Below are 24,562 nucleotides of genomic sequence, written 5' to 3'. Positions count from 1 at the left end.
AGCAACATTATTATTAAACATTCACAGATGCTAAGTAATTAAGTTACTCAAATCCCAACGCTGGGATTGTGAAAATATTATTTTTACCGATTTGGAAAATTATTTCATTAAATAAAAAAATATAGTTCAAAAATAATACGTAAAAATGTATGAAAATGAAGAAGAAAATTTCGAGGAAGAAAATGCAGAAGAAATTACTCACGAGTTATGGCAAGAAGCTTGCTGGATTGTTATAAACGCATACTTTGATGAAAAAGGTCTTGTACGACAACAATTAGATTCATTTGACGAATTTATTCAAATGTCCGTTCAGAGAATTGTTGAAGACTCTCCCGCAATAGATTTACAAGCAGAGGCACAACATACGTCCGGTGAAATAGAAACTCCACCTAGATTTTTGTTAAAATTTGATCAAATTTATTTGTCAAAACCAACACATTGGGAAAAAGATGGTTCTCCAAGTCCAATGATGCCGAATGAAGCTCGTTTGAGAAATTTGACATACTCAGCTCCACTTTATGTCGACATTACCAAAACGAAAATAATTGAAGGGCAAGACCCAATTGAAACACAGAATCAAAAAACATTTATTGGCAAAATTCCAATTATGTTACGTTCAACTTATTGTTTGCTTAGTCAACTGACTGATCGTGATTTAACAGAATTAAACGAATGTCCATTGGATCCAGGTGGTTATTTCATTATAAACGGATCAGAAAAAGTATTGATTGCTCAAGAAAAAATGGCAACAAATACAGTGTACGTATTTAGCATGAAAGATGGCAAATATGCATATAAATGCGAGATCCGGTCTTGCCTTGAACATAGTTCAAGACCAACATCTACGCTTTGGGTCAATATGATGGCAAGAGGTGGTCAAACAATCAAAAAATCTGCAATTGGTCAAAGAATTATTGCAATTTTACCATATATCAAACAAGAAATCCCAATTATGATAGTATTCCGAGCCCTCGGTTTTGTAGCTGATAGAGATATTCTTGAACATATCATATATGAATTTGATGATCCTGAAATGATGGAAATGGTTAAACCATCTCTTGATGAAGCTTTCGTAGTTCAAGAACAAAATGTAGCTTTAAATTTCATAGGAGCTAGAGGTGCGCGACCTGGTGTGACGAAAGACAAGCGTATAAAGTATGCTAAAGAAATATTACAAAAGGAAATGTTACCCCACGTAGGTGTGTCCGATTTTTGCGAAACAAAAAAAGCTTACTTCCTTGGATACATGGTACATAGATTATTATTAGCAGCCTTGGGCAGAAGAGAACTTGATGATCGTGATCACTATGGTAATAAACGACTTGATTTAGCTGGTCCGCTACTGGCATTCTTATTTAGAGGTCTTTTTAAAAACCTTATGAAAGAAGTAAGAATGTATACCCAAAAATTTATTGATAGAGGAAAAGATTTTAACTTAGAATTGGCCATCAAAACTAATATAATTACCGATGGATTGAGATATTCTTTAGCTACAGGTAATTGGGGCGACCAGAAAAAAGCTCATCAAGCCAGAGCTGGCGTATCTCAAGTGTTAAACAGATTAACATTTGCATCAACATTATCTCATTTAAGACGTGTAAATTCACCCATAGGTAGAGATGGAAAACTAGCAAAACCTAGACAGTTACACAATACTTTGTGGGGCATGTTATGTCCAGCTGAAACGCCGGAAGGGGCGGCTGTAGGCTTAGTAAAAAACTTGGCATTGATGGCTTATATTTCGGTTGGTTCTCAACCATCACCTATTCTAGAGTTCTTGGAAGAATGGTCTATGGAAAATCTTGAGGAAATCGCCCCTTCAGCTATAGTTGATGCAACAAAAATTTTTGTAAATGGCTGTTGGGTAGGAATACATCGTGATCCTGAACAGTTAATGGCTACCTTACGTAAACTTCGACGTCAAATGGATATCATTGTATCTGAAGTATCTATGATTAGAGACATTCGGGATCGTGAAATTCGTATTTATACAGATGCTGGACGAATTTGCAGACCGTTGTTGATTGTTGAAAATGGCAATTTGCTTCTGAAGAAAACCCATATTGAAATGTTAAAGGAACGTGATTATAATAACTATAGCTGGCAAGTACTTGTGGCTTCTGGTGTAGTAGAATATATCGATACTCTTGAAGAGGAAACTGTTATGATTGCTATGTCTCCATATGATTTAAAACAGGACAAAGATTATGCATACTGTACAACATACACACATTGTGAAATTCATCCAGCTATGATATTGGGGGTTTGTGCATCAATTATTCCATTTCCAGATCATAATCAAAGCCCTCGTAACACATATCAAAGTGCTATGGGTAAGCAAGCTATGGGAGTTTACATTACAAATTATCATGTTCGTATGGACACCCTTGCACATGTGTTATATTATCCAATGAAACCATTAGTTACCACAAGATCTATGGAATATTTGCGCTTTAGAGAACTTCCTGCCGGCATAAATTCAATTGTTGCAATTTTATGCTATACTGGTTATAATCAGGAAGACAGTGTTATCTTAAATGCTTCAGCCGTAGAAAGAGGATTCTTCAGATCATGTTTCTACCGTAGTTATCGGGATTCAGAAAATAAACGTATAGGAGACCAAGAAGAACAATTTGAGAAACCATCGCGTAACACATGTCAGGGTATGAGAAATGCACATTATGATAAATTAGATGACGATGGTATCATAGCACCAGGCATAAGAGTTTCTGGAGACGATGTAGTTATTGGAAAGACAATAAACCTACCAGAAAATGATGATGATCTGGAAGGAACAACAAAACGTTTCACAAAGCGAGATGCATCCACATTTTTGAGAAATTCAGAAACTGGTATTGTTGATCAGGTTATGTTGACATTAAACAGTGAAGGATATAAGTTTTGTAAAATCAGAGTACGCTCAGTGCGCATCCCGCAAATTGGAGACAAATTTGCTTCTCGTCACGGACAGAAAGGTACTTGCGGAATTCAATATAGGCAAGAAGATATGCCTTTCACATGTGAAGGTTTAACACCTGATATTATTATTAATCCTCATGCTATCCCCTCTCGTATGACAATTGGCCATTTAATCGAATGTTTGCAAGGAAAGCTTGGTTCAAATAAAGGAGAAATTGGTGACGCAACTCCATTTAATGACGCTGTTAATGTACAGAAAATTTCGACATTTTTGCAAGAATATGGTTACCATCTTCGAGGTAATGAAGTTATGTATAACGGGCATACCGGAAGAAAAATTAATGCCCAGGTATTTTTGGGACCAACTTATTATCAGCGTCTTAAACATATGGTAGATGACAAAATTCATTCTAGAGCCCGTGGACCTGTACAAATTTTAGTGAGACAACCAATGGAAGGTAGGGCAAGAGATGGTGGCTTGCGTTTTGGCGAAATGGAACGTGATTGTCAAATTTCACACGGCGCTGCTCAATTTTTGAGAGAACGTTTGTTCGAAGTTTCTGATCCTTACAGAATTCATATTTGCAATTTCTGTGGACTGATAGCGATTGCAAATTTAAGAAATAATACATTTGAGTGCAAAGGATGCAAGAACAAAACGCAGATATCTCAAGTTAAATTACCATACGCTGCAAAGTTATTATTCCAAGAGTTGATGTCAATGAATATAGCGCCTCGTTTAATGGTAATCTAAAGTTGAATTCAAATATTTAAACATAAATTTTTAAAATAGAACTTGAAATTTTTATTTTAAGTTAAATTTTATAATTAAGTATGTATTAACAGAATTTTTAATAAAACATATGTAATAAGGAATGGAATAATAATGTTTGTATTTATAAATGTAATACAATGTGAAATAGAGATTTTGCTATTTTTGCATACTAATTTATGTGTAAATTTACACAGAATAGTGCTTTTTGAAGCTAATAGCAAAAGATTTAAATTTTGGAAACGGTTCAGGGTTTTGTCTTTAGTCGAATAACATAGTAAGAAATAATTGAGGGACATCTTTAAGGTCGTGGTACAATCTACAATGTACAAGAAATAATTGAAAAATACTCGCATATCAATCTCTTATCTATTTAAAAAAAAATGGAAGTTAAGTAATTCTTAAAACAATGGAATTTCTTGTCCTTATTTTTTATTCTGAAAAATAATTTTTTAAATATATGAACAGCTTCATATTTATGGATAAGGTGCCATAATATTTATCGGTTAGATTTGGCAACACGTTCTAATTCATCCTTCTTTTTAATAGCATATGAATTTGATGAGCCCTAAAATTCAAATAAATTATTTTAAGAATATTTTAAATATTATGAATATTATACCTTTGCGGCATTGATAAGTTCATCAGCTAAGCATTCTGCGATTGTTTTTATATTTCTAAATGCAGCTTCTCTAGCTCCTGTACATAATAACCAGATAGCCTATCGATAAAAATTTTATTAAGCTGTTCATGTGAAACCTTTTAAAAAAAACTTGCCTGATTAACACGACGAAGTGGTGACACATCAACAGCCTGACGACGAACTGTACCAGCGCGACCAATACGGGTTGAATCTTCTCTTGGTCCTGAGTTAATGATTGCATGGACTAATGTCTAGAATTTAAAAAATAATAGGGTTATCAAGGTTTTTCAAGTGAAAATCATTTGTGTCATGTCAATTGCTAATCTGAAAAAGGTTTGCATTTAGGTACCTGTAATGGATTTTCTCCTGTCAATAAATGGATAATTTCAAACGAATGTTTAACAATGCGGACTGCCATCAATTTTTTTCCGTTATTACGCCCTTTCATCATTAAAGAATTAGTTAAACGTTCCACGATTGGGCATTGTGCTTTACGGAAACGTTTGGCTGCATATCTGCCAGCTGAATGTGGTAAATACCTAGCGTATTTTTCCTTAACAGCAATGTAATCTTGTAGTGAAATATCACCGACAGTAACATCATCACAACTCCATTTTCCAAATAATTTTATATCTGGTAATTCAGCTTGTGGTAAACAATCTATAGCAAGAATTGTGTCCATATCAGCAGGTGCTGGTTCAGCTGGAATTTGTTCTTCGGGAGGTATTACATCTGTGTCCGCCATCCTACAACACGTGGTAAAAAACAAATCATTATTTATGCGACAAATACTACTATAATTTCATATTTAAGTAGTTATTTTCATCAATTGCCATTTGGAACACATAAATTTAATTAAAAAATAGTATTTTTATAGTATCTTATTGTAAAACTTACTTAAAATATATATTTTTAAAAACTTCGACGATCTTACTTCAAAAAGATCCACAGAAAAAAGAACTATATGTGTACGATTAGCAAAGGCTTTGAACTTGTCATATCTTAGCAGAAAATAATTGACATGTTGCTAACCTTCGTTTTCAATATTTACAATTAGATGGCAGTGAATATGACACTTGAATAACGTGTGTTGTACAATAAATAAATAAAAATATGTAAATATAATATTATTTGCAATATTTTTGTAAAGCCAATTGATGAAATTCTATTTAAATTATCAAAATAATTTTTAGGTGGTATGGTTATAGTTTTATATTTAATCTAAACACTTAAAGAATAAATATTATTTAGCCACATATTTTGTTCTTAAATTTTTATATTAATGACAAAAATTAAGTAATTGAAATTTTTTGGCTTACAAATAAATAAACTAAATTATATACACATGTTTTTACTTTTGCATGCATTTGCATACTGCATTTGGATGCCCACGAGGGCAAAATGAGTGTAACGTATTTCCTTCTTGGCTGGCAAGGATATCCTTTCCAATTTCTTTGTAAGCAAGAACGAACATTACTCTTGTTGGCAATGAGAATGAAACGTATGTCAACCATTGATGCAAAATTCGTCGTGTAAACGTAGGTATTAGTTGTTTTTGACAGATTCTTGACAACTCGCTGATAACGTTTAAAAAAATATAAACCAAAACCATTTTTTTTAACTCTAAATAACTGAAAATTTAAAAATTAAATACTTTTTGATTTTCATATTGCAATTGTAAATAAAATTATTATGTTTAGGTTTATTAAGTACAATCAACTGTGGCAATTCATGCCATAATATTCTGGTAATAATTCTTTTTTTTTAATTTTTCTGAAAATTTAAAGAAAATTAAAAATGTGGCAATATTCAAAATGTTAAAGAACTGCTAATCATAAATTTTTCGAAGTTTTGTTTTTGTTAAAACACATCTTGTTTAAAACAAATATTAAAATACAAAACAAACTTGTGAATTTAGGTAAGTTTTAAAGAAATCTACAAATATTTGTCGTTTATTATTTTGACAAACTTATGCCATGCGCTCTATGGTCTTTCTTAAAATTTTCTTAAAATAATATCAAAAGACTTCTTATCAGTATTGTTCATATTATATAAAACAAAATTATTTTAATATATTTTTAATCTCGTTTTTTTTTTAAAGATAAAATATTATAGTTTCATCAAAAAGTATTCCAATAAAAATAATGTCTGGTGTTATCGCAGAAGAGCATTTTTGCTAAAATCTAAACAAGGAAAAAATAATAAATTTGATTGATATAGAGGGGATGCTCATAGAGCGACAGGATACATTTTTTGGATTGTTATTACACTGCACTATGAAACGACAGAACGTAAATTTAAAAAAAAAAATTACACCCTTTTTTTAAATTTTCATTAATCTTAATTTTTTCTTTAAAATTATGTTGAAGGTTAGAACATTGTCATTAGTCGTTTGTACTTTTACATATCTTTTAATTGGAGCTGCAGTTTTTGATTCATTAGAATCAGAAACTGAATCAAGACGATGGGAATTTTTAACAAGTAATCAATATTTTATTATCATTTACTATTAAATACTGCGTATAATCATAAAAATGAATTCTAATAAATATTTATTAATTTCTTTAAAGCTTTAAAAGATAATTTTATAAAAAAATATAATGTTACTGCCGAAGATTATAGAATGATGGAAATTGTAATAATTGAAAATAAACCTCATAAAGCTGGTCCACAATGGAAATTTGCTGGTGCATTTTATTTTGCTACTGTTGTATTAGCAATGATAGGATATGGTCATTCAACACCAGTTACAGTTGGAGGAAAAGCATTTTGTATGGCATATGCAATGGTACTTATAATTCTAGTTATATTTACTAAAAGCTATATAACACATTAAATGTATATAATATTTAGGTTGGAATTCCATTAGGTTTAGTTATGTTTCAAAGTATAGGCGAAAGATTAAATAAATTTGCTTCAGTTATAATAAAAAGAGCTAAAACTTATCTAAGATGTAGTCAAACAGAGGCGACTGAAATGAATTTAATGTTAGCAACTGGTATGTTATCTTCAATTATAATAACAACAGGAGCAGCTGTATTTTCAAGATATGAAGGTTGGAGTTATTTTGATAGTTTCTATTATTGTTTTGTAACATTAACAACAATTGGTTTTGGAGATTATGTAAGAATAATTATAGTCGGTTATTTCTTAACAATTTTTTAACTATTTGTTTCTTACTCTTTTTTTTTAAGGTTGCATTACAAAATGATCAAGCCTTAATGAATAAACCAGGATATGTTGCTTTAAGCCTTGTTTTTATTTTATTCGGTTTAGCTGTGGTTGCTGCTAGTATTAATTTACTTGTTTTAAGATTTATGACAATGTCCGTAAATTAATTATATTATTTTAAATTAAATTTAAAAAATATTTTCATTTTTTATTCTAATTTTTATATAAATAGGAATGCTGAAGATATGAGACGTGAAGAAGAGGATGCAAAACAAATGGTAGCTGCTTCAAAACCTTTAACATTTCAAGAACCATATCATATGGTAAATGGTCAATTTGTAGAAATGCGTGGTAATTATTATTATTCAGATACTGAAGAACAAACATCAATTTGTTCTTGTACATGTTTGGGATCAAGAACTTGTCCAAATCATAAAGCTTTTTTAGAATCTGAATATCGGCCGACAGACATTATTACAAGTACATTTTGTTTGAAACGAGCTTCAGTTTGAGAATCAACTTTTAAATAATTATAGTTATTTACATATTATTAATGTATATGTATATATGTACATTATATACAATATTTTAACAAGATTTTATTTATGTACATATATTTTGAATATTTTTAAAATAATGTAAAAAACAATATTATCACAACTGAATACATAGAATTTATATGTGTAATTATAATTTAAAAAATGAAACCTCACAAGAAACATATAAAAAAATATCAATATATTGTAATTTAATCTAATTTTAAAATAATTTTTTTGAATATTATATTGAAATTTTTAATTATGACCGCCAAATTTTAAAAAATTTTTATGTAGATATATATTATATTTATAAAATTTATTTTATTTGAAAATTTAAATATATTATATTTCATGAAATATATAAAAATGAATTTTCTTAATTTGATTATTGTACTTACATTTTTTATAAAAGGTTATTAAAAACCTATAGAATCTGCCACAAATTTGGAGTTCTTTGCATATAAAATATAATTCACACATTCATTTATAGAGAAAATTAATGATCTAGATGACAAAGGGAATTGCAATGCAAAGAGATTCCTCAAGTCAAAGAAAAAATATCTATACTGTTTGATTTTGCCATCTATATGTTTTCCTAAATATACGATTATATGTAATCATTTTCATTATGTTGTCCCGTAAGATTAAAGTCAATCATTGTAATCAATTAAGAGTCAATTTATTATACATAAATGAATATTTTTGTATAATATGTATAACAACGCTTTAATATTAAAGTAATTTGTTTTTTATCAAGAGGCTTAGATAACGAAAAGTGAGGATTTACCAATGTATGAAATAAATTTGAAAGTAATAATTTACAAAATATTTACATATAAAATATGAATAAATATTTCATTCAATCTCAATTTCAAAACTTTCTAAAAATTCACTAATTTTAATTTCAACCATTTAAACATTTTGTTTTTAAATGAATTTCCCATATAAAACAGAAAATTTTGTTTTCAGAATATGAAATATAATTTGAGTTAAAACTCAAAAGGAAGAGAAACGAGTGAAAATAAGAGGAAATGAAAAAATATTTGCTAATTAAAATTTTTATTTGTAAAAATTTCTTCAAAATTTATTAAGGTCGTATAATTGTGTAAGCTCCATAGAACAAAATGAAATACAGTACATATTACGATCATAATAATATGTAGAAAACGCTCAAACTCAAAAATATAATTCACACTGCCACTTACTTGATTTTTCTTCCAAGCCAGCATTTTCATATTGCCAGATTTATATGATTTTTCATATTTTTCAAAAGCCTGCCAGATCACCAGATTTCTTATGCAAAAATGCCAGATTTTTCTAACTTTACCCAAAAGGTTATATTTTGGCATTGGAGAAAAATCTGGCAAATTATTTTAAATTTTTTATTTTGTGAATTATTGTCATACTCTACCGTTTGAAACAAGTATTTCAAAAATCAATATACATATGTATATATGCATATTAAAAAAAATTATTTTAAATAAATTGACAACTAGGTGATGTTGAAGCTGGATTATAACTATATTTATTAATTATAATTTTTGAAATTGGATAATAATATTGTATTATTGTGAATTGCGGTAGAACAACGATTGTCTATTTTACTAACCGATTATTGATTTTAATATTTTTGATATTATTTCTGAAGTAAGGTTGATTTTTTAAAATATACAAATTAAACTTCATTTTAAATGCAATTTTATTTCAAGTTTTGTTTTTTGTCTATATTGCCAGATTTTTCAGTTTTTTTATCGAAATTTTTCCAAATTTACTGTGACATTGGTAACGCTGTTCACAGCACAATTTTTGTACTCTTTCTCATACGAGTTAAGAATAATATTGAAAGCTCACTGATAACACTGAAAAAAATTATTAGGTATTTATAAATAAAAATAAAAAAAATTTTTTTTTTTATTTTAATTTTTTTTTTTGTATTTTTATGTTGTTTTCTTTATTTTTAGAGTATTTTAATTTACTCTCTAATAATATTATGTATTTTAAAAATTTTCATCATCATTCTAAAGTAAATGTTCTTAATATATGTATGTATGTAATATAATATGCAACTATTCAACACGAATAACATGTAATAATTATGTATAATATTTTTTAAATTTTGTTTTTGTTTTTGTTTTAATAATAAATATCAATGGTTTGTTTGGTATTTTTTGTTTTTGTAATTTTTTTTTACTTAAGATTTCATATTTATAATTAAACATAATAATAATGAAGATTTTGTTGTTGTTGTTGTTGTTGTTGTTATTGTTGTCAATCATTTGTTGTTATTTTCTTATGTTCATTTGTTTTTATGTTTTTTTTCGTAATATGTCATCCATTATATTTAAAATTATTATTTTAATTTAAATTTTTTTTTAATATTAATTTTTTAATATTAAGTATGTATGTATAGTTAATAATCATAATAAATTTAAGTTTTTTTTAATCTAAATATCAGTATGTATATGTTTTTTTTTTTATTAATATATTATATGTGTATACAATATGAATATAATAAATATGATTTTTTTTTAAATGACATTATATGTCTTCAATATAATAATGTAAGTATGTATTTTAATATATTATGTAATAATTTACAATAGTTTGTTAGTTTGTTTTTTTTTTGTTAATAATGATTATCTTTTACACATATATAAATATACAATTTCAACTAGTTTTTCAATTTAGTTTTGATTTATTTTATTTTTTTTTTTAATGTATATATTTATATATACATATAATTATTATAATATATATAAATAACATATATATGAATATTTTTTAATCAATTAAAGCTGAATTTGAATTTTTTTTTTTTATTTTTTCTCTATTTTAAAATGATTATCATTAAAATATGTATGTATATAATGGTTCTTTTTGTTTTTGTTCATTAATAAAATTATAAATATTTATACTTAAATTATATAACAGTAATATTGAATATATATATAGATAGATATATATATAACTTATTGAAAATCCCTTAATAACCCCTGTTATTTAATATATATATATATATGTATATAATATACAATAAAATTAATTTTATATAATATTTTTATAGTTTATAATATTATATTTGTACCTCTATAGCAAGATTTTTTAATGGGAATACATCGCTCTTTAATATTATATGTTTAAGTGATTATTTAAAATTTTAAAGTTTCTTGTATGTATATATATATATATATATATACATATAATATAATTTTAATAAATTATATATATATATATATATATATATAATTTTTGTTTAATGATATTTATATAAGTAGTATATAATATGTTAATCTGAAAAGATATATAAAGAAAAAAAAATATAAATAAATAAATATTTTAATATTAATGAGTTTTTATTGTAATGTATAACATTCTATAAGTATATTTAAAAAATAATTATTGAGCTCGAGTCTGATACTTCTTGATAGCAGAGGCGAGGAAGCTTTTCATTGTTTATTAAATTTAAATCAAGTTAGAATATATTTAGTGAGAAATTTGCACTTGTTTTTTAATTGTTTGAAAGCAATTGAATATTTAAAGGGCATACAAATATAAAAGGTGGCGGAGCGAGGCCGCACGAAAAACCCTTACAGGTCACATGCAACCCTCAGGCCGAAGGTTCCCCACCTCTGCCTTGTATCATGATTAATATATACTTTGTCAAAATTTTATTGATCTATCTCAGTTAGAATATAATTTAATTTCTCGATTTTCGATTTTTTATTATTAATTTTGACATTTTTGTTATTATTAATTACAAAATTATTATTAATTAAAGTGATATTTTTGTAATTAATAAAATTATAAATATAATTGAAAAATAAAATATTAATAAACTAACTGTGAATTTAAGAACTATAAATTTTAACATTACTTTGAATAAAACTATCAAATTAGATTATAAAGAAAGATGAATTTAAAACAATAATTTCCTATATTAATTAGGAGAATTTTAAATTCTTTAATTATAAAAGTGTTATAATTCTCTTTATGCTCATGCTTCTGTCATTTCATGTGCATAACAGGTTGAATGGCAGAAAAATATTTATGTTCTCTTATTAAAAATAAGATAAAGCTCTTATTTGCTTTCTTCCAAATACAAATAAATTAATTTTATGATTGGTAAAGTAAATATTAAAAAATATTAAATAATTATAATTTTTTTATAATGAAAACTTTAATATTTAAAATTCGATCTACAATTTATTAATTTTTTAGTTCATATTTTTTTTATAATTATAGAAAATAATATAGAATTACCATATCTATTATAATATAAAAATTAATATAGGAGTTTTTAGAAAAAATTTAGTTAGATTACGATTTTAGAAAATACGATAAAGTTTGATCGTATTTTCGATAAGATCGTAAAATTGAATTTTTGTCCACCAATCTATTCTTTATCAAAAATTATCAAATATATATTAAATTTTAGAATAAATATAAAATTTCCAAATAATAAGTATAACAGTAATAATTAGTAATGAAATTAATTAATTAAGGCAATAATAAATTATACGAACTATATGTAAAATAAATATTTTATAATTTTTTTTAATGCTTACCTGAGATGATAGAGAAATTTTTGAATGTTATTGCTCTCATGTTTTATTGAAGTTTTTTATTTATAATTCAAATTTTTTTTTTTTTCATTTTTTTCATTTTTTTAATATTAATATTTATAATCAACAATTAGTAAGTATGTATATATAATATAATATTTTTATTATCATTGTGTTCCTTTCGTTTAAATTGTTAAAATTATTATTGTATATAAGTATATTTTATTGTTATATTTAATATATAATATATTTATTCTTCTTCTTCTTCATTCAAGTAAGTCATATACCTTACTGATGATTTATCTCCAGTTATAAGAGACTAAAATATTAAAAAAAAAATAAATAAATAAATATGAATTAATTTTTAAAATTTAAAATTCACTTACTTTTTTCTCTTCTTTAGTTGGCGGAGATTTCAAAAATGTTAAAAGTGGTGCATATAAAAAGCATAAAATAGCAATACCAACTAACATATATTCAAAACCGATTGTATTCACTAAAGTACCACTTAGTGCTGGTCCCACTGCAAATCCAATACAAAATGCAACATCACCAATTGCATATACACTACCATAAACAGCTGAATGTCTTATATCAACTAAATAACCTAATTCTGGCATCATACATGAATCAACCATACCGATTGCAAAACCTAAACCAGCATTTGGTAATATCAAATGATTGATATGAGTTGCCATCGGTATCTACAATTATTAAAATTAAAAATTACATGAAATAAAAAAATATATATAAAAAATAAAAATAAAAATATTTACCAAAATTAAACAAACTCCAATTATAATCAATCCTAAAAGTGCAGCTAACCATCGTCCAATTTTATGTCCCAATGGACCAAATAAATTTGTACCAATTAAATAACTTATTGATGCTGGTAAAAATGATACACCTTGTTCCCAACGACTCGCTTGCATATTATCCATCATCCATATTGGTAGTGATGGTTCTAACATAGCAATACCCATATTAGCAAATGTAATTGCACCTTAAAGAAAATTTCAATTATTTTATTTTCTAAATACTGGAAGAAAATGTGCGTAGGTATGTTAATAATTACCAGCCGCAATTATTATATATGGATCCATAACTAATTCCTTAAGTGATGGTGGATCTGCTTCAGTATGTACAACTGATGGTTGTAACATAAACAATTGTAAAAGACCATCACCTAATGCTAATGCTGATAATACTAGAAATGGTGCTGATTTTCCAACAAATTCATACATAATTCCACCAAATGGTGGTCCAATTAATACACCTAAAGCTAAACCACCTAAAGCAATACCCATTGCATTACCACGTTCTTTATCATCTGTATAACGATCAGCTAACATTCCCATACCAGATACAGAAGAACATGATGAACCAACACCTTGTAAAGCTCTAGCAATAAAAAGAATTCCATAAGAACGTCCGAAAGCGAATACTAAAAAGAAATGTATGGTATATATGCTTAGAATTAAGAAATAGTTATGAATTGAGATGAGAAAGTGAACTTATATTGGCAAAATTAAATTTAAAACATCAATTCAATTGATTTAAAGTAAATTTATTTAAACTTACTCAAGGTCGATAAAAACATAATAACAAAACCAGCAAACATCGGAATACTGTATCCAATTCTATGCATTATGAAAATTTGAAAGAAAATATCCATATTAATTATTTTCTATAATAATTTTTTAGGTTTTCTGTTCATACTTATGAGTTAGAGGCCCAACAAATGGATTAGCTAATAATTGGACAAAAGCTTTAGATGCAAACATAACACCAACATCAACTGTTTCACCAACAAGTTCTTTATGACGTTCTTCTTGCATAATTTCTTCTTGCCGTCTCGTTTCATTTTCTATTTATTTTGAATTGAGTAAATATGTTAAATTTTTAATAGCGAATTAATAAATCAATATTTACCTGATTCTGTTGTTAAACTCCAACCAGGCTCAGTAACAAAAGAATTAGCACAACAATTACATGGTGCATAAATTATTTGTGGTGGTGGCTGCTCAGTGGCTCTTATATGAGCAGTTGCTTTTAAAGAATCTTCAAGAGTAGCGTTTGGATGTCGTATATCATAAAGAAATTCAGGAATAATTGGAACTTTGTTTTGAAAATGAAAAAAAACAAAATATTCAAATTATTACATTAGACAAAATAAATATGTAGATATTGTTACATAAATTAATTAATTAATTAATTACCAACAGTTGTTAATAACATATTATCCAATAATAATGCAATCGCAACAATAACCAAAACTAAACGTCTTGAACCCCTCCAATTAATAATCCATGCTTTTAAAGAGCTCCATGATCTTTTATTATAATATGGTGAATTATCATTTCCACCACCTGATGATCCTCTCATATAATCGGGTATAACTTGTTGTGATTGTTGTATATGTTGTTGTTGTTGTTGCTGCTGTTGCTGATGTTGATGTTGTTGATGATGCTGTTGCTGCTGCTGTTGCTGCTGGTGTTGTTGCTGCAACTGATGTTGCTGCTGTTGATGTTCATATTGTTGAGATATACCCGTATATTGTGTAGAATCTGTCATAGTTGGGTTCTTTGGGCTTTTATGCTGTTCATCCTGCTTTTCATTCTGATCGATGCAATAATTATTTTCAAATGGATTTTTGCTATTCGGTTCGACTTTGAATTCAACACCTGATAATCCATTATTTTTAATTGTTGTTGTTGATTTTATTGTTTTATTATATTGTGTTTTAACTTGTTCAGTTTCAAAAGCAGGATCACGCGATTGCATTTCCCAACCAGTATTTTACTAAAAAATATAATAAATTTTTTTTCTATAGTTAATTTAATTGTAATTAATTATTTTATTTAATATGCCTATAGAGAAATTATTAATGATTTAATTTTAATAAATTTTCGAAATTCAATTTCATAAAAATTTAAAATTTTTTTTAAAAACTCCATTAATATTAAAAATATATTTTGTAATTATAATTAAATTTAATTAATTTGTGCTCCCAATGTATCGACATTTCATCTTATTTCATTATCAATTTTTAAAATATATTCTTATGGAAAATATAACTCGAACCCCACTATATAGTGTACCAAGTTTTCGAATTCCCGTATACACACACAAAAACATTGTGGTGGTTTATGTACATAAATAATTTGCAAATGTTTAGTTATATAAAGATGAATTTAAGTTTTTGATATCTTCAATTATTGACGTCATTTTTTATGAATTTATTAAGAACTTTATATAATAGTTGAAAAAAGGAAGAATCGAAGTAAAAATTCCTTTAGAATTCTTTAGCGATTTTATTATAATATTTTTTTTTTCCTAACAATTTTTTATACAAGCACAATATACACTTTCCACATTAATACACATACTCCACAAACTCATAACGACTGACTATATATACATATATTTGGTATATAAACCTTATACCAAATATTTAATTTCCGATTCTAATCGAAAATTGTAGTTGTTCCAATGACTTATTCACTTTCATCTTTGCGGTTATTCCTGCGGTATATGTGTATGTATTTATAATTTTACATTTAAAATTCTTATTTTTTTCTTTACAGTGGAAGGAGAAGAGCAAAAAAAAAAAAAGGAAAAAAATTATTAAATTGTTGAGCGTTAAAATATATAATAACACCCACTTGTTGAATGATAATTGATTTCATTTAAATGGCATTTAAAAATGAATTCAATTTTTCCTTATACTTTATATTTAATTTTTTTCTTTTATTTTTCATGCTTTTCCTTTTTATTATTCTCTATATTAAATATTTATTAAGTACGTGCTGAAATTCTTCTTTTCATATATACTCTTTAAATATCAACACGCACTTTAATATTACAGAGTGTTTCATATAATTAAATTCTTAGTATAATGTTATACTCGTATATAATGCATTTAATACATTTTGTATTGGTCTTTTCTACATAATTTTCGTATAAATGATAAGAAAAACAATATTAAATAGGATTTTGAAATATAAGAAATTACGAGTATAATAGCTGAAATTAAATTTTATATAAAGGAACCTTATCCCGGTTATTTTTGTAATTAAATGACATTGATTCTAAAAGTTATTCATTGAATTTTTCATATTTAATCGAAACTATTATTTTAAATTGACATAATTCAATTACGTATAGTTGATCTTAACTAAAATCAGAAATAATATAACAATTTTAGCATATTATTTTTTATTTAAGGTTGACTGAAATATTTTCTATATGATATATTTGCTCATATTCCAATAATTGTGATAACAGGTGTATTTAATATTATTTGTTCAATTGAACAAATATATAGAAAACTATTTTACATTATTGTTATACATATGTATATTATTTTACAATTTATAAGTCAAATTTTTAAGAATTAAAATCTTGTAAACTATAAAATATGTTCTGGTATTTAACCTGTTCAACTGTTAAACTGAGCTGTTTCATATATAATAATTAATTTGTAAAAATAGCTTAATAATAAATTTTTTGCCTTCTAATACACTTAGTGCCCATACTACATGTTTTATAAATTAAATTGATATTCATAATAATTGTTCTAATTCTGATTATATTAAAAATACGTATGCTAACAGGGATTGTATACAAATACCTCTTATATACTAACAGGGAAAATATTATAAAAATAATCTTATCAATTATAAATTAAATTAAATTTATTATTTCTAATCACATTAACAAAATGAAATATTTTATACACAATAATGCACCTAAAAATATGCAAAAATTTTGTTAGTTTAACAACCTAATCGTGTATCTAATCTATCACTTTTTATTCACTTTCAATTCAGAATTCTTTGTTTTTTCTAATGGAAATTTCATTTTTTTAATTGGATTTTTGCATTTTATCTTAAATTACCGGTTGAACGTTTCACTTTCAAAAATAAAGTGAATAAATTTTGTTACCGCAACGTAATACCGAATAATTCTTCTCACTCGAAAAATACATTATACTCGTACAAATATAATGATAGTTACTCACTTTCTTCTCACTTGCTGTGTAGAATAGCGTGGTAGACGATACGATCAGAGGCCCTATGTGTTTTTTTTTTTAATTTAAGTTATTTATATGCAATTTTCCTATAAAAATTATTTTGAATAATTGATTTTTTTTCGAAAATATTTATATTTATGTATTAATGAATGAAAAATAGGCTTGAATATTCAATATGTAATATTTTCTATTATCAATTTAATTAAAAAATTATTAAGGCATGTACGCACAATTCAATTTCACTGAAAACAATCTCGTAATATGTAAGAGAAACACATTGTTAAATCGGTATTTTTAATATCGTATTTATATCTGTAACAAAATGAAATAGTTTCTTACAATATGCTTAAAGCAAGCTGAAATCGCAATCTGCAGATCACTCAGCTATAATACATATCACTAACTTATATATATATATGTATATATTTGTAGTTTGTAGTACAGTTATCATTGAATAGTGTATTTCTCCTCTTATATTAAATTAAATATTACTAATACATAATCTTTGTGATATTTTAACAAAATTCTTAAATAATTCAGCAAAAATAAACAAATTTCAATTAATAAATAGTTCGCATAATTTTTCTGAAATTTTAATTTGTTACTATTAATGGATAATATAGGTATGTATATGTTATACCACAAATACTTATATATTATACCGTATATGTTATAACACATATTCATTAAAATATTAATAATATTTTGCTTTTTCTACCTTTTCAATACATTATACAAAGTAAAACTAAATGACAGAAAATTTGAATTGAAATCTAAGCTTTTAATGATCTAATTTGAGAAAAAAGTGAATATAATTTTTTTTTTTAAATGATTTTATTTCTTTGTAAGAGAAAGTCTATAAATATGTATATATGTGAGTATATTATGTATATTTGTATATATATATACTTATTTGCATGTAAATTTTAATTAAAACAAAAAATATAAGTCGCAAGAGGTTTAAGAACTTAAATATGAACGGAATTGAAATAAAAATATAAGTGAAAATGGTTTTAGCGGAATTTATGTATTAATTTTTTTTTTTACTTTAGTTATAACACTACAAATACGAGTATGTATGTATATCAATTATAAAAAGTTCATAAATTGTTTGGATTTAAAAAGTATTGTAATCTATATCTTTTTTATGATTTTAAGCTTATATACTATTGGAGATACATACGATATTCAATTCTAAACCCAATAATTTTTAAAATTTTAATTCTATACCAAAGATCTTACATAATTAGAGCAAATTAAACAATATTAAAATATATTAAAATGGGCCATATATTTTTCTGTAAAAATCTGACCATGTATTTTCCTGTTTTGGGGCATAAAATCTTGAATATAAATTACAGTAAGTGTGGCATAAAATATTAATTAAATTACCAAAATAAGAATGAAATATGAAAATATTAAGAAATACTAAAATAATAATAAAAGATATCGGTATAATATCTGATAATAAGATAAATTTAATAATATTACAAAAATTGCATATACCACGGGGCTACAATTTGAACAAACTAGTAAAGAACAATAAAAAGATCAAGTTTAAACTAATATAGATAATTTTTGTATTAATACGAAATTAATGATAAATTTTGGAGAATTTAATTTTTTTTTTATAATATTATTGCAGAAAAGAATGATATTTAATATACTTGAATTTGAAAATTAGTTTTAAACTCAAGACTCAAATAGAATATAACAAATCATAAAATTTGAAATATCTTTAATTTGTAAACTGAAAATTTCGAACAGAATAAAAAATTTTAAATGATCACCCTGTTACAAAGCATTTTTTTTAGTAAAATTTTCCATTATCACAAAATTTATTTAATTATTACATTTATATTTTTCACAAAATTTATTTAATTATTACATTTATATTTTTCTTTATATCAAAAAAATTACATTTAAAATACACAAAGTATGAAGCATTATTTTTTTCTATAATGATCAGCTTTCGAATAAAATTAATCCTTCTATCTGTCTGCTTCATTTTACAAACCATTTAATAAAATTATTTTAAATTTTCAAAATAAATTCAATACGATTCCCGATAATTATCTTTGTTTGCCTTTAAAAACCATTTTAACCTTAAAACAAAATTATTGTTTAAAGCAAAAGAAATCAACTCAATTTAACTACAAAGAAAATAAGGATAAAATTATTTATGTCTTAATTTTCTTCTTAAAGTAAAAATTTATTTCAAAAAATTTCCACTCTATTAAAAATGTTTATTCTTTAAAAATATAAGTTCAACAATTTTAGAGGAAAAAAAATAAAGAAAACAATCATCATAAAATCATAAATATTCAATGAAGTGGACTTATCATGATTTAAAAAATAAAAAAAAAATAAATAAGAGAAAAAAAAAATTAAATAAATTAGACTGAAAGACTGAACGTCTTATTTACGCACATTTTACTTAATATACACAATTATTGCAAAGCAACTTTTATACACTATAAACGAGTACAACAAAATTAATGTCTCTCTCTCTCTCTCTATATGTAAGCATTAAAGAGCATATAAAAAAATTGTAATCTTGATTTTTCATCTATATATACACAAACAAAATAAAGATGATTGCTCTCTTATTTTTCATGATTTTTATTCTTTCTCAATTCACAATAAATAAAAAAAAAAAAAACGATCGATACTTAAAGGGGTCCCAAAATATTAAATACAATGATAACGACGATAACGACAACGACGACGAGAACGATGATGGCGGCGGTGAGTAGTGAAATAATCAACAGGGGAAGAAAAAATAAAAAAATCAAAAGAAGACTGTAAAGAAAAAAAGAGAAGAAAATTCTTGTTTTTTATTTTTTTTTCTTACAAAACGAAATATGAAAAAATTTTATACTTTTCGTTTGTTCTTCATATTACACACCTTACCTTTTTCAGAACAAAAAAAAAAAAATAAAATTCCTCTAAGAAAAGAAAAGTATAAAGTAATTTTTGGCAAAAAGATAAAAATCAAAGCGTATACGATGCGGTACACATTTTTATCACAAATGCCTACAAAACAAGCATGGAAAATAATGAAAGAGTATGAAGGAGACATAAGGCTTTTTATATTCATAATATATACGGACCCATTATAACGGAATTTATTAAGAACGTTATGAAGTCAACATATACCTATAGAAGAGGCTCATGTAATAAAGGTAAAACGTACAAAAAAAAAAAAATTCATGATTCTCAAAAGAAAATCTTAAAAATATTTATTCTGTTCATTTTTTTTTCTTCTTTTTCTTCTTTTATAGTATTTTAGGGTCTTTCTCACGTTTTTATATTTTCATTATTTATATGTATTAATGTATGCGTGCGTATATATATTTGAGCACGCAACAAAACCAAAAATATGAAGGAATATTATTATTAACACCATATTTACAGCATAAACTCATAATCTATTCTTACATTCTCCCGCATATTTTGTGAATTTGAAGAAAAAAAAAATCTTTTTTCATTCTTTTGGAAGCACAGAAGATAGGTAGGGTGGGTAAATGCGAAAAAAAGAGGTGACAAATGAGGTAATTTTTTTGTCATTGTCCTTTTTTCTTCTAATATTTTCTTTTTTATTGTTTTCTTCTTGACTTTTTACTCTTTTATTTTCTTATATTACTTTCTTTAAGTTCCTCTCTCTACCCTCCTTTCTACAATTTTCTTAGTAAATGTTTTAGATGCCATAAGTATATGACATATATAGTGTTGTATGATATGGTAATACCGTTTTTATTTTTTTTTTTGTGATATTTTTCAGTATAGAAATGAATAATAATAAATTGTCGTACATTTTTGTGTATATATAATAATTATACAAGTCCTGCGTTGAATTAATTCGGTTATATTTGAAAATTTATTTAAAAAATAGCAAATCTGTTGTCTATTTTTGAATTTTTGTATTTAAAATTGAATGTATACCCGGTCACAATAGGGTCTAAATTACAAAATTAAAAAAAAAATTAATTGAAATTTAATAATCTTAATTAATTTCGTTATTAATTGGGATTTTAAAATCTAAATTTGAATGATTTGGAAACAAGAGCTGCAAATATTTTTGATCGTAAATATTAAAAAATTTGTTAAAACGTAAATTTCGAAAATTATGTTATTTTAGCCGAAATTTTCAACCCAAATTATTTTATTATTAAAATTAAAATAAAACACATTAAAACTTAAAAAATTACCATTAAAATTTTTTGCGAAAAGAAATCTTGCAGTTCATCGAATTAATGAAATTTAGGGCTTGTATGCAAATATCGTTAAATAAATCAATATACAACGATACGTAGTTCAGTACACAGTTAAATCAATTTTCTTTTCATTCATTTATTTGTTTTTTTTTAAGAAAACAAAAAAATTCAATTTTAAATTAAAAATTAATAATATGATGACATGAAAATTATTAGGAAATTATCAGAAATCTATATCATCTTTGAACATTATTATTTTAAATATAGGGGAAAATTGTGTGAAATTGGCACAATAATAGGAAAACAACAAAATTTATTAATAAATTATGCGAATTTAATTGAATGAAATTTTACTATTATTGTAAGAGCCTAGATGTGTAATTTATACTTTAAATGGCAAATTTAATTTACCTATAATTTTTTGTGAAAATAATATTTATTGGCTAGGTGTTGCATGTACATTCAATATTATTTATGTACATTTATAATTCATAAATCACAAAATATATATAGAGGAAAGAATTAATAAAATATTTTATGGAGATGTTAAAATTTTTTTTTAAATAAATTTTTCATATACATATTTTGCAATTTGGGGGTCATAAGATATACCTAAAAAAAATAAATAGAAGAAAAGTACTTATAGACAGAAGAGGGTAGGAGAGTAAGTAGAAATTAATTGAATACTCTTTTATTGGATATTTATGAAAAAAAAAATGAAAAAAAAAATTTGGAGACGAAAATTTTTGAATTTGACTTTAAGAGATTCAGAAAAAAAATTATTCGCTAAAATAATGTTTATGATGTTTGATGATGATTCCTGATTTTTATATGTAATTTTCAAATGATGATATAAGATATACTGATAATGATTATTCTGATTTTACTGTTATATATAAAAAATTTTTAATTTATATGCTATGATAATTTTTATATTGCGAAAATATATATGTATATATTATACAGAAATATTAAGGAGCGGGATATATATGAAATATAATGTGAGTGTGTGTATAGCATCACATTTTGTATTTCTCTTATTATATTTTACTCTCTTCCTAAACCCCTACTCCCGAATGCTTTCTCAAAAAATTAATAATGAATTTTTTGTTTTAATATTTTACAATTTTTCTATGGTATAATAATAATTTTTGTATTGGAGTTATTAAAATATTTTAGTACACACAAATATAATATAGTACTATATATAAATATTATATAATTAAATAATATTTTATAATATATTATAAAATATTATCTTAAGTAATATACATGGATATTATATATTAATAATATTTAATTAATTTAATATACTATTTTAAGCAAGTGTAATATAATATCAAAAATAATTTTATTAAATGCATAATAATTTATAATATACATAGTATATATATAAAAATTTTATATATATATATAAATATATAGGAAAAATTTTTTGTAGACAAAACGGGACTATAAAATCGCGGCGATTTGATTGAATCAACAAGTGGGCGTCCATTTTTTTAACAAAAAAAAAAAAACAAAAAGTAAGTAATGAAAATTTTATAGGTATTCATAGGAAAGTTTGATCATTGTAAAAAAAAATAAATTAAATATTGTTAAAACAATGCGTGTAAAATGTAATAATGAGACAAAAAGGAGAAAATCATAAAAAAAATATAAAATTATAAAAGGATTACATAAGATATGTAATGGATTTAATGAGTTTTTTTTTTATCTCCTTTTTTTTAGTAATCATATATATATATAAGTATATATTGTGAAATTTATATTTAATTTAAAGGTATATATATCATATGAATATACTTACAATTAGCTTTTGGCGGAAAAACATAATTTCTGTTACACTTTTCTCTCTTTTCCCTCGTTACTTACAAAATCGAGATGGAGTCCTTTCTATATATACTATATTGTGTCGTTGATGCTAATATGTATGAATTGATATATATATATATGTATATATATATATATCGTTAGTATGTTGGTTTTTTTCTTTTTTCAATTTTCTCTTCGATATATAGGTGTTGTTCGCGTTACTTTTTTCGTTAGTAGAAAAAAAATTTTTAATTAAATTTTTACTTTGATTTTTGTTTTTTTTTTTACTGTAGAATTTTCTTTTGTTAAGAAAATAAAAATTTTTTAATATTGAATAATTTTTTTTTTTTTTTTGCAAAAAAATTTTGCAATTTTTTTTTTTTTTAAATTAAAAAATAAAAAAATAAAAGAACTTTAGTAACCACATCCAATCGCTACGAGTTCTAGCCTCGCACTGAACTATCAAAAATTTTTTCATAAAATTCTAGATAGAGAAAATTTTTTAATATATTTTTTTTTTGTTCTTGTTTTTCATTTTCCTCTTTTTTTTTCGAAATTTTTTTTTTTTGAAATCAAGAAAAAAATAAAAAATTAAATAAAACACTAAGATGATAGAAATAGAGAAGAAAAATAAGAAAAACAAAAAAAAATTAAAAGTATATAATAAAATTCTGGAATACAGGCAACAGTATAGGGAAAAAAAAAGCAAAAAACGAACAACAAAAAGAAATAAGAAGAAAAGATGCTTATATGTAGAATCCTTAAAATGCTTATTTCAATTTACAAGCATTATATTTAGGTCATAACATTCCTGTTTTTTTTTATGTTTGTACATATGTATACACACATATACGCATTGTGAATAATATTATTTTAAATATAGGCATAT

At 24.7% G+C, this 24,562-nt stretch overlaps 4 protein-coding genes across 4 annotated transcripts; 2 read left to right on the top strand and 2 right to left on the bottom strand.

Moving 5' to 3' along the window:
- Positions 1-30: 30 nt before the first annotated feature.
- Positions 31-3,976, top strand: LOC129611430 (DNA-directed RNA polymerase II subunit RPB2). The gene has a single exon (XM_055524576.1). The coding sequence runs from the start codon at positions 146-148 to the stop codon at positions 3,671-3,673; it is 3,528 nt and encodes a 1,175-aa protein (XP_055380551.1). The 5' UTR covers positions 31-145; the 3' UTR covers positions 3,674-3,976.
- Positions 3,977-4,106: 130 nt separating this feature from the next.
- On the bottom strand, positions 4,107-5,360 carry LOC129611431 (40S ribosomal protein S5). The gene is made up of 5 exons (XM_055524577.1): positions 5,232-5,360; positions 4,684-5,080; positions 4,469-4,585; positions 4,314-4,412; positions 4,107-4,259 (listed from the first exon to the last, which is right to left on the bottom strand). Exons 2-5 carry the CDS (start codon positions 5,077-5,079, stop codon positions 4,191-4,193), a joined length of 681 nt encoding a protein of 226 aa, XP_055380552.1. The 5' UTR covers position 5,080; positions 5,232-5,360; the 3' UTR covers positions 4,107-4,190.
- Positions 5,361-6,208: 848 nt separating this feature from the next.
- Positions 6,209-8,308, top strand: LOC129611367 (two pore potassium channel protein sup-9). Its single transcript, XM_055524491.1, has 7 exons — positions 6,209-6,252; positions 6,436-6,625; positions 6,704-6,815; positions 6,905-7,122; positions 7,188-7,457; positions 7,529-7,659; positions 7,738-8,308. Exons 2-7 carry the CDS (start codon positions 6,560-6,562, stop codon positions 8,015-8,017), a joined length of 1,077 nt encoding a protein of 358 aa, XP_055380466.1. The 5' UTR covers positions 6,209-6,252; positions 6,436-6,559; the 3' UTR covers positions 8,018-8,308.
- A 4,301-nt stretch (positions 8,309-12,609) lies between these two features.
- Positions 12,610-24,115, bottom strand: LOC129611335 (synaptic vesicular amine transporter-like). The gene is made up of 9 exons (XM_055524427.1): positions 23,669-24,115; positions 14,826-15,408; positions 14,539-14,724; positions 14,326-14,473; positions 14,188-14,246; positions 13,682-14,050; positions 13,383-13,609; positions 12,993-13,310; positions 12,610-12,925 (listed from the first exon to the last, which is right to left on the bottom strand). Exons 2-9 carry the CDS (start codon positions 15,388-15,390, stop codon positions 12,857-12,859), a joined length of 1,941 nt encoding a protein of 646 aa, XP_055380402.1. The 5' UTR covers positions 15,391-15,408; positions 23,669-24,115; the 3' UTR covers positions 12,610-12,856.
- Between the last annotated feature and the right edge of the window lie 447 nt (positions 24,116-24,562).

The sequence above is a fragment of the Condylostylus longicornis genome, unplaced genomic scaffold, assembly GCF_029603195.1.
Source record: "Condylostylus longicornis isolate FDR11 unplaced genomic scaffold, ASM2960319v2 ptg000049l, whole genome shotgun sequence".
NCBI lineage: Eukaryota > Metazoa > Arthropoda > Insecta > Diptera > Dolichopodidae > Condylostylus > Condylostylus longicornis.
The sequence above is the reverse complement of the archived record's forward strand: the minus strand, read 5'-3'. Positions and strand labels throughout refer to the sequence as shown.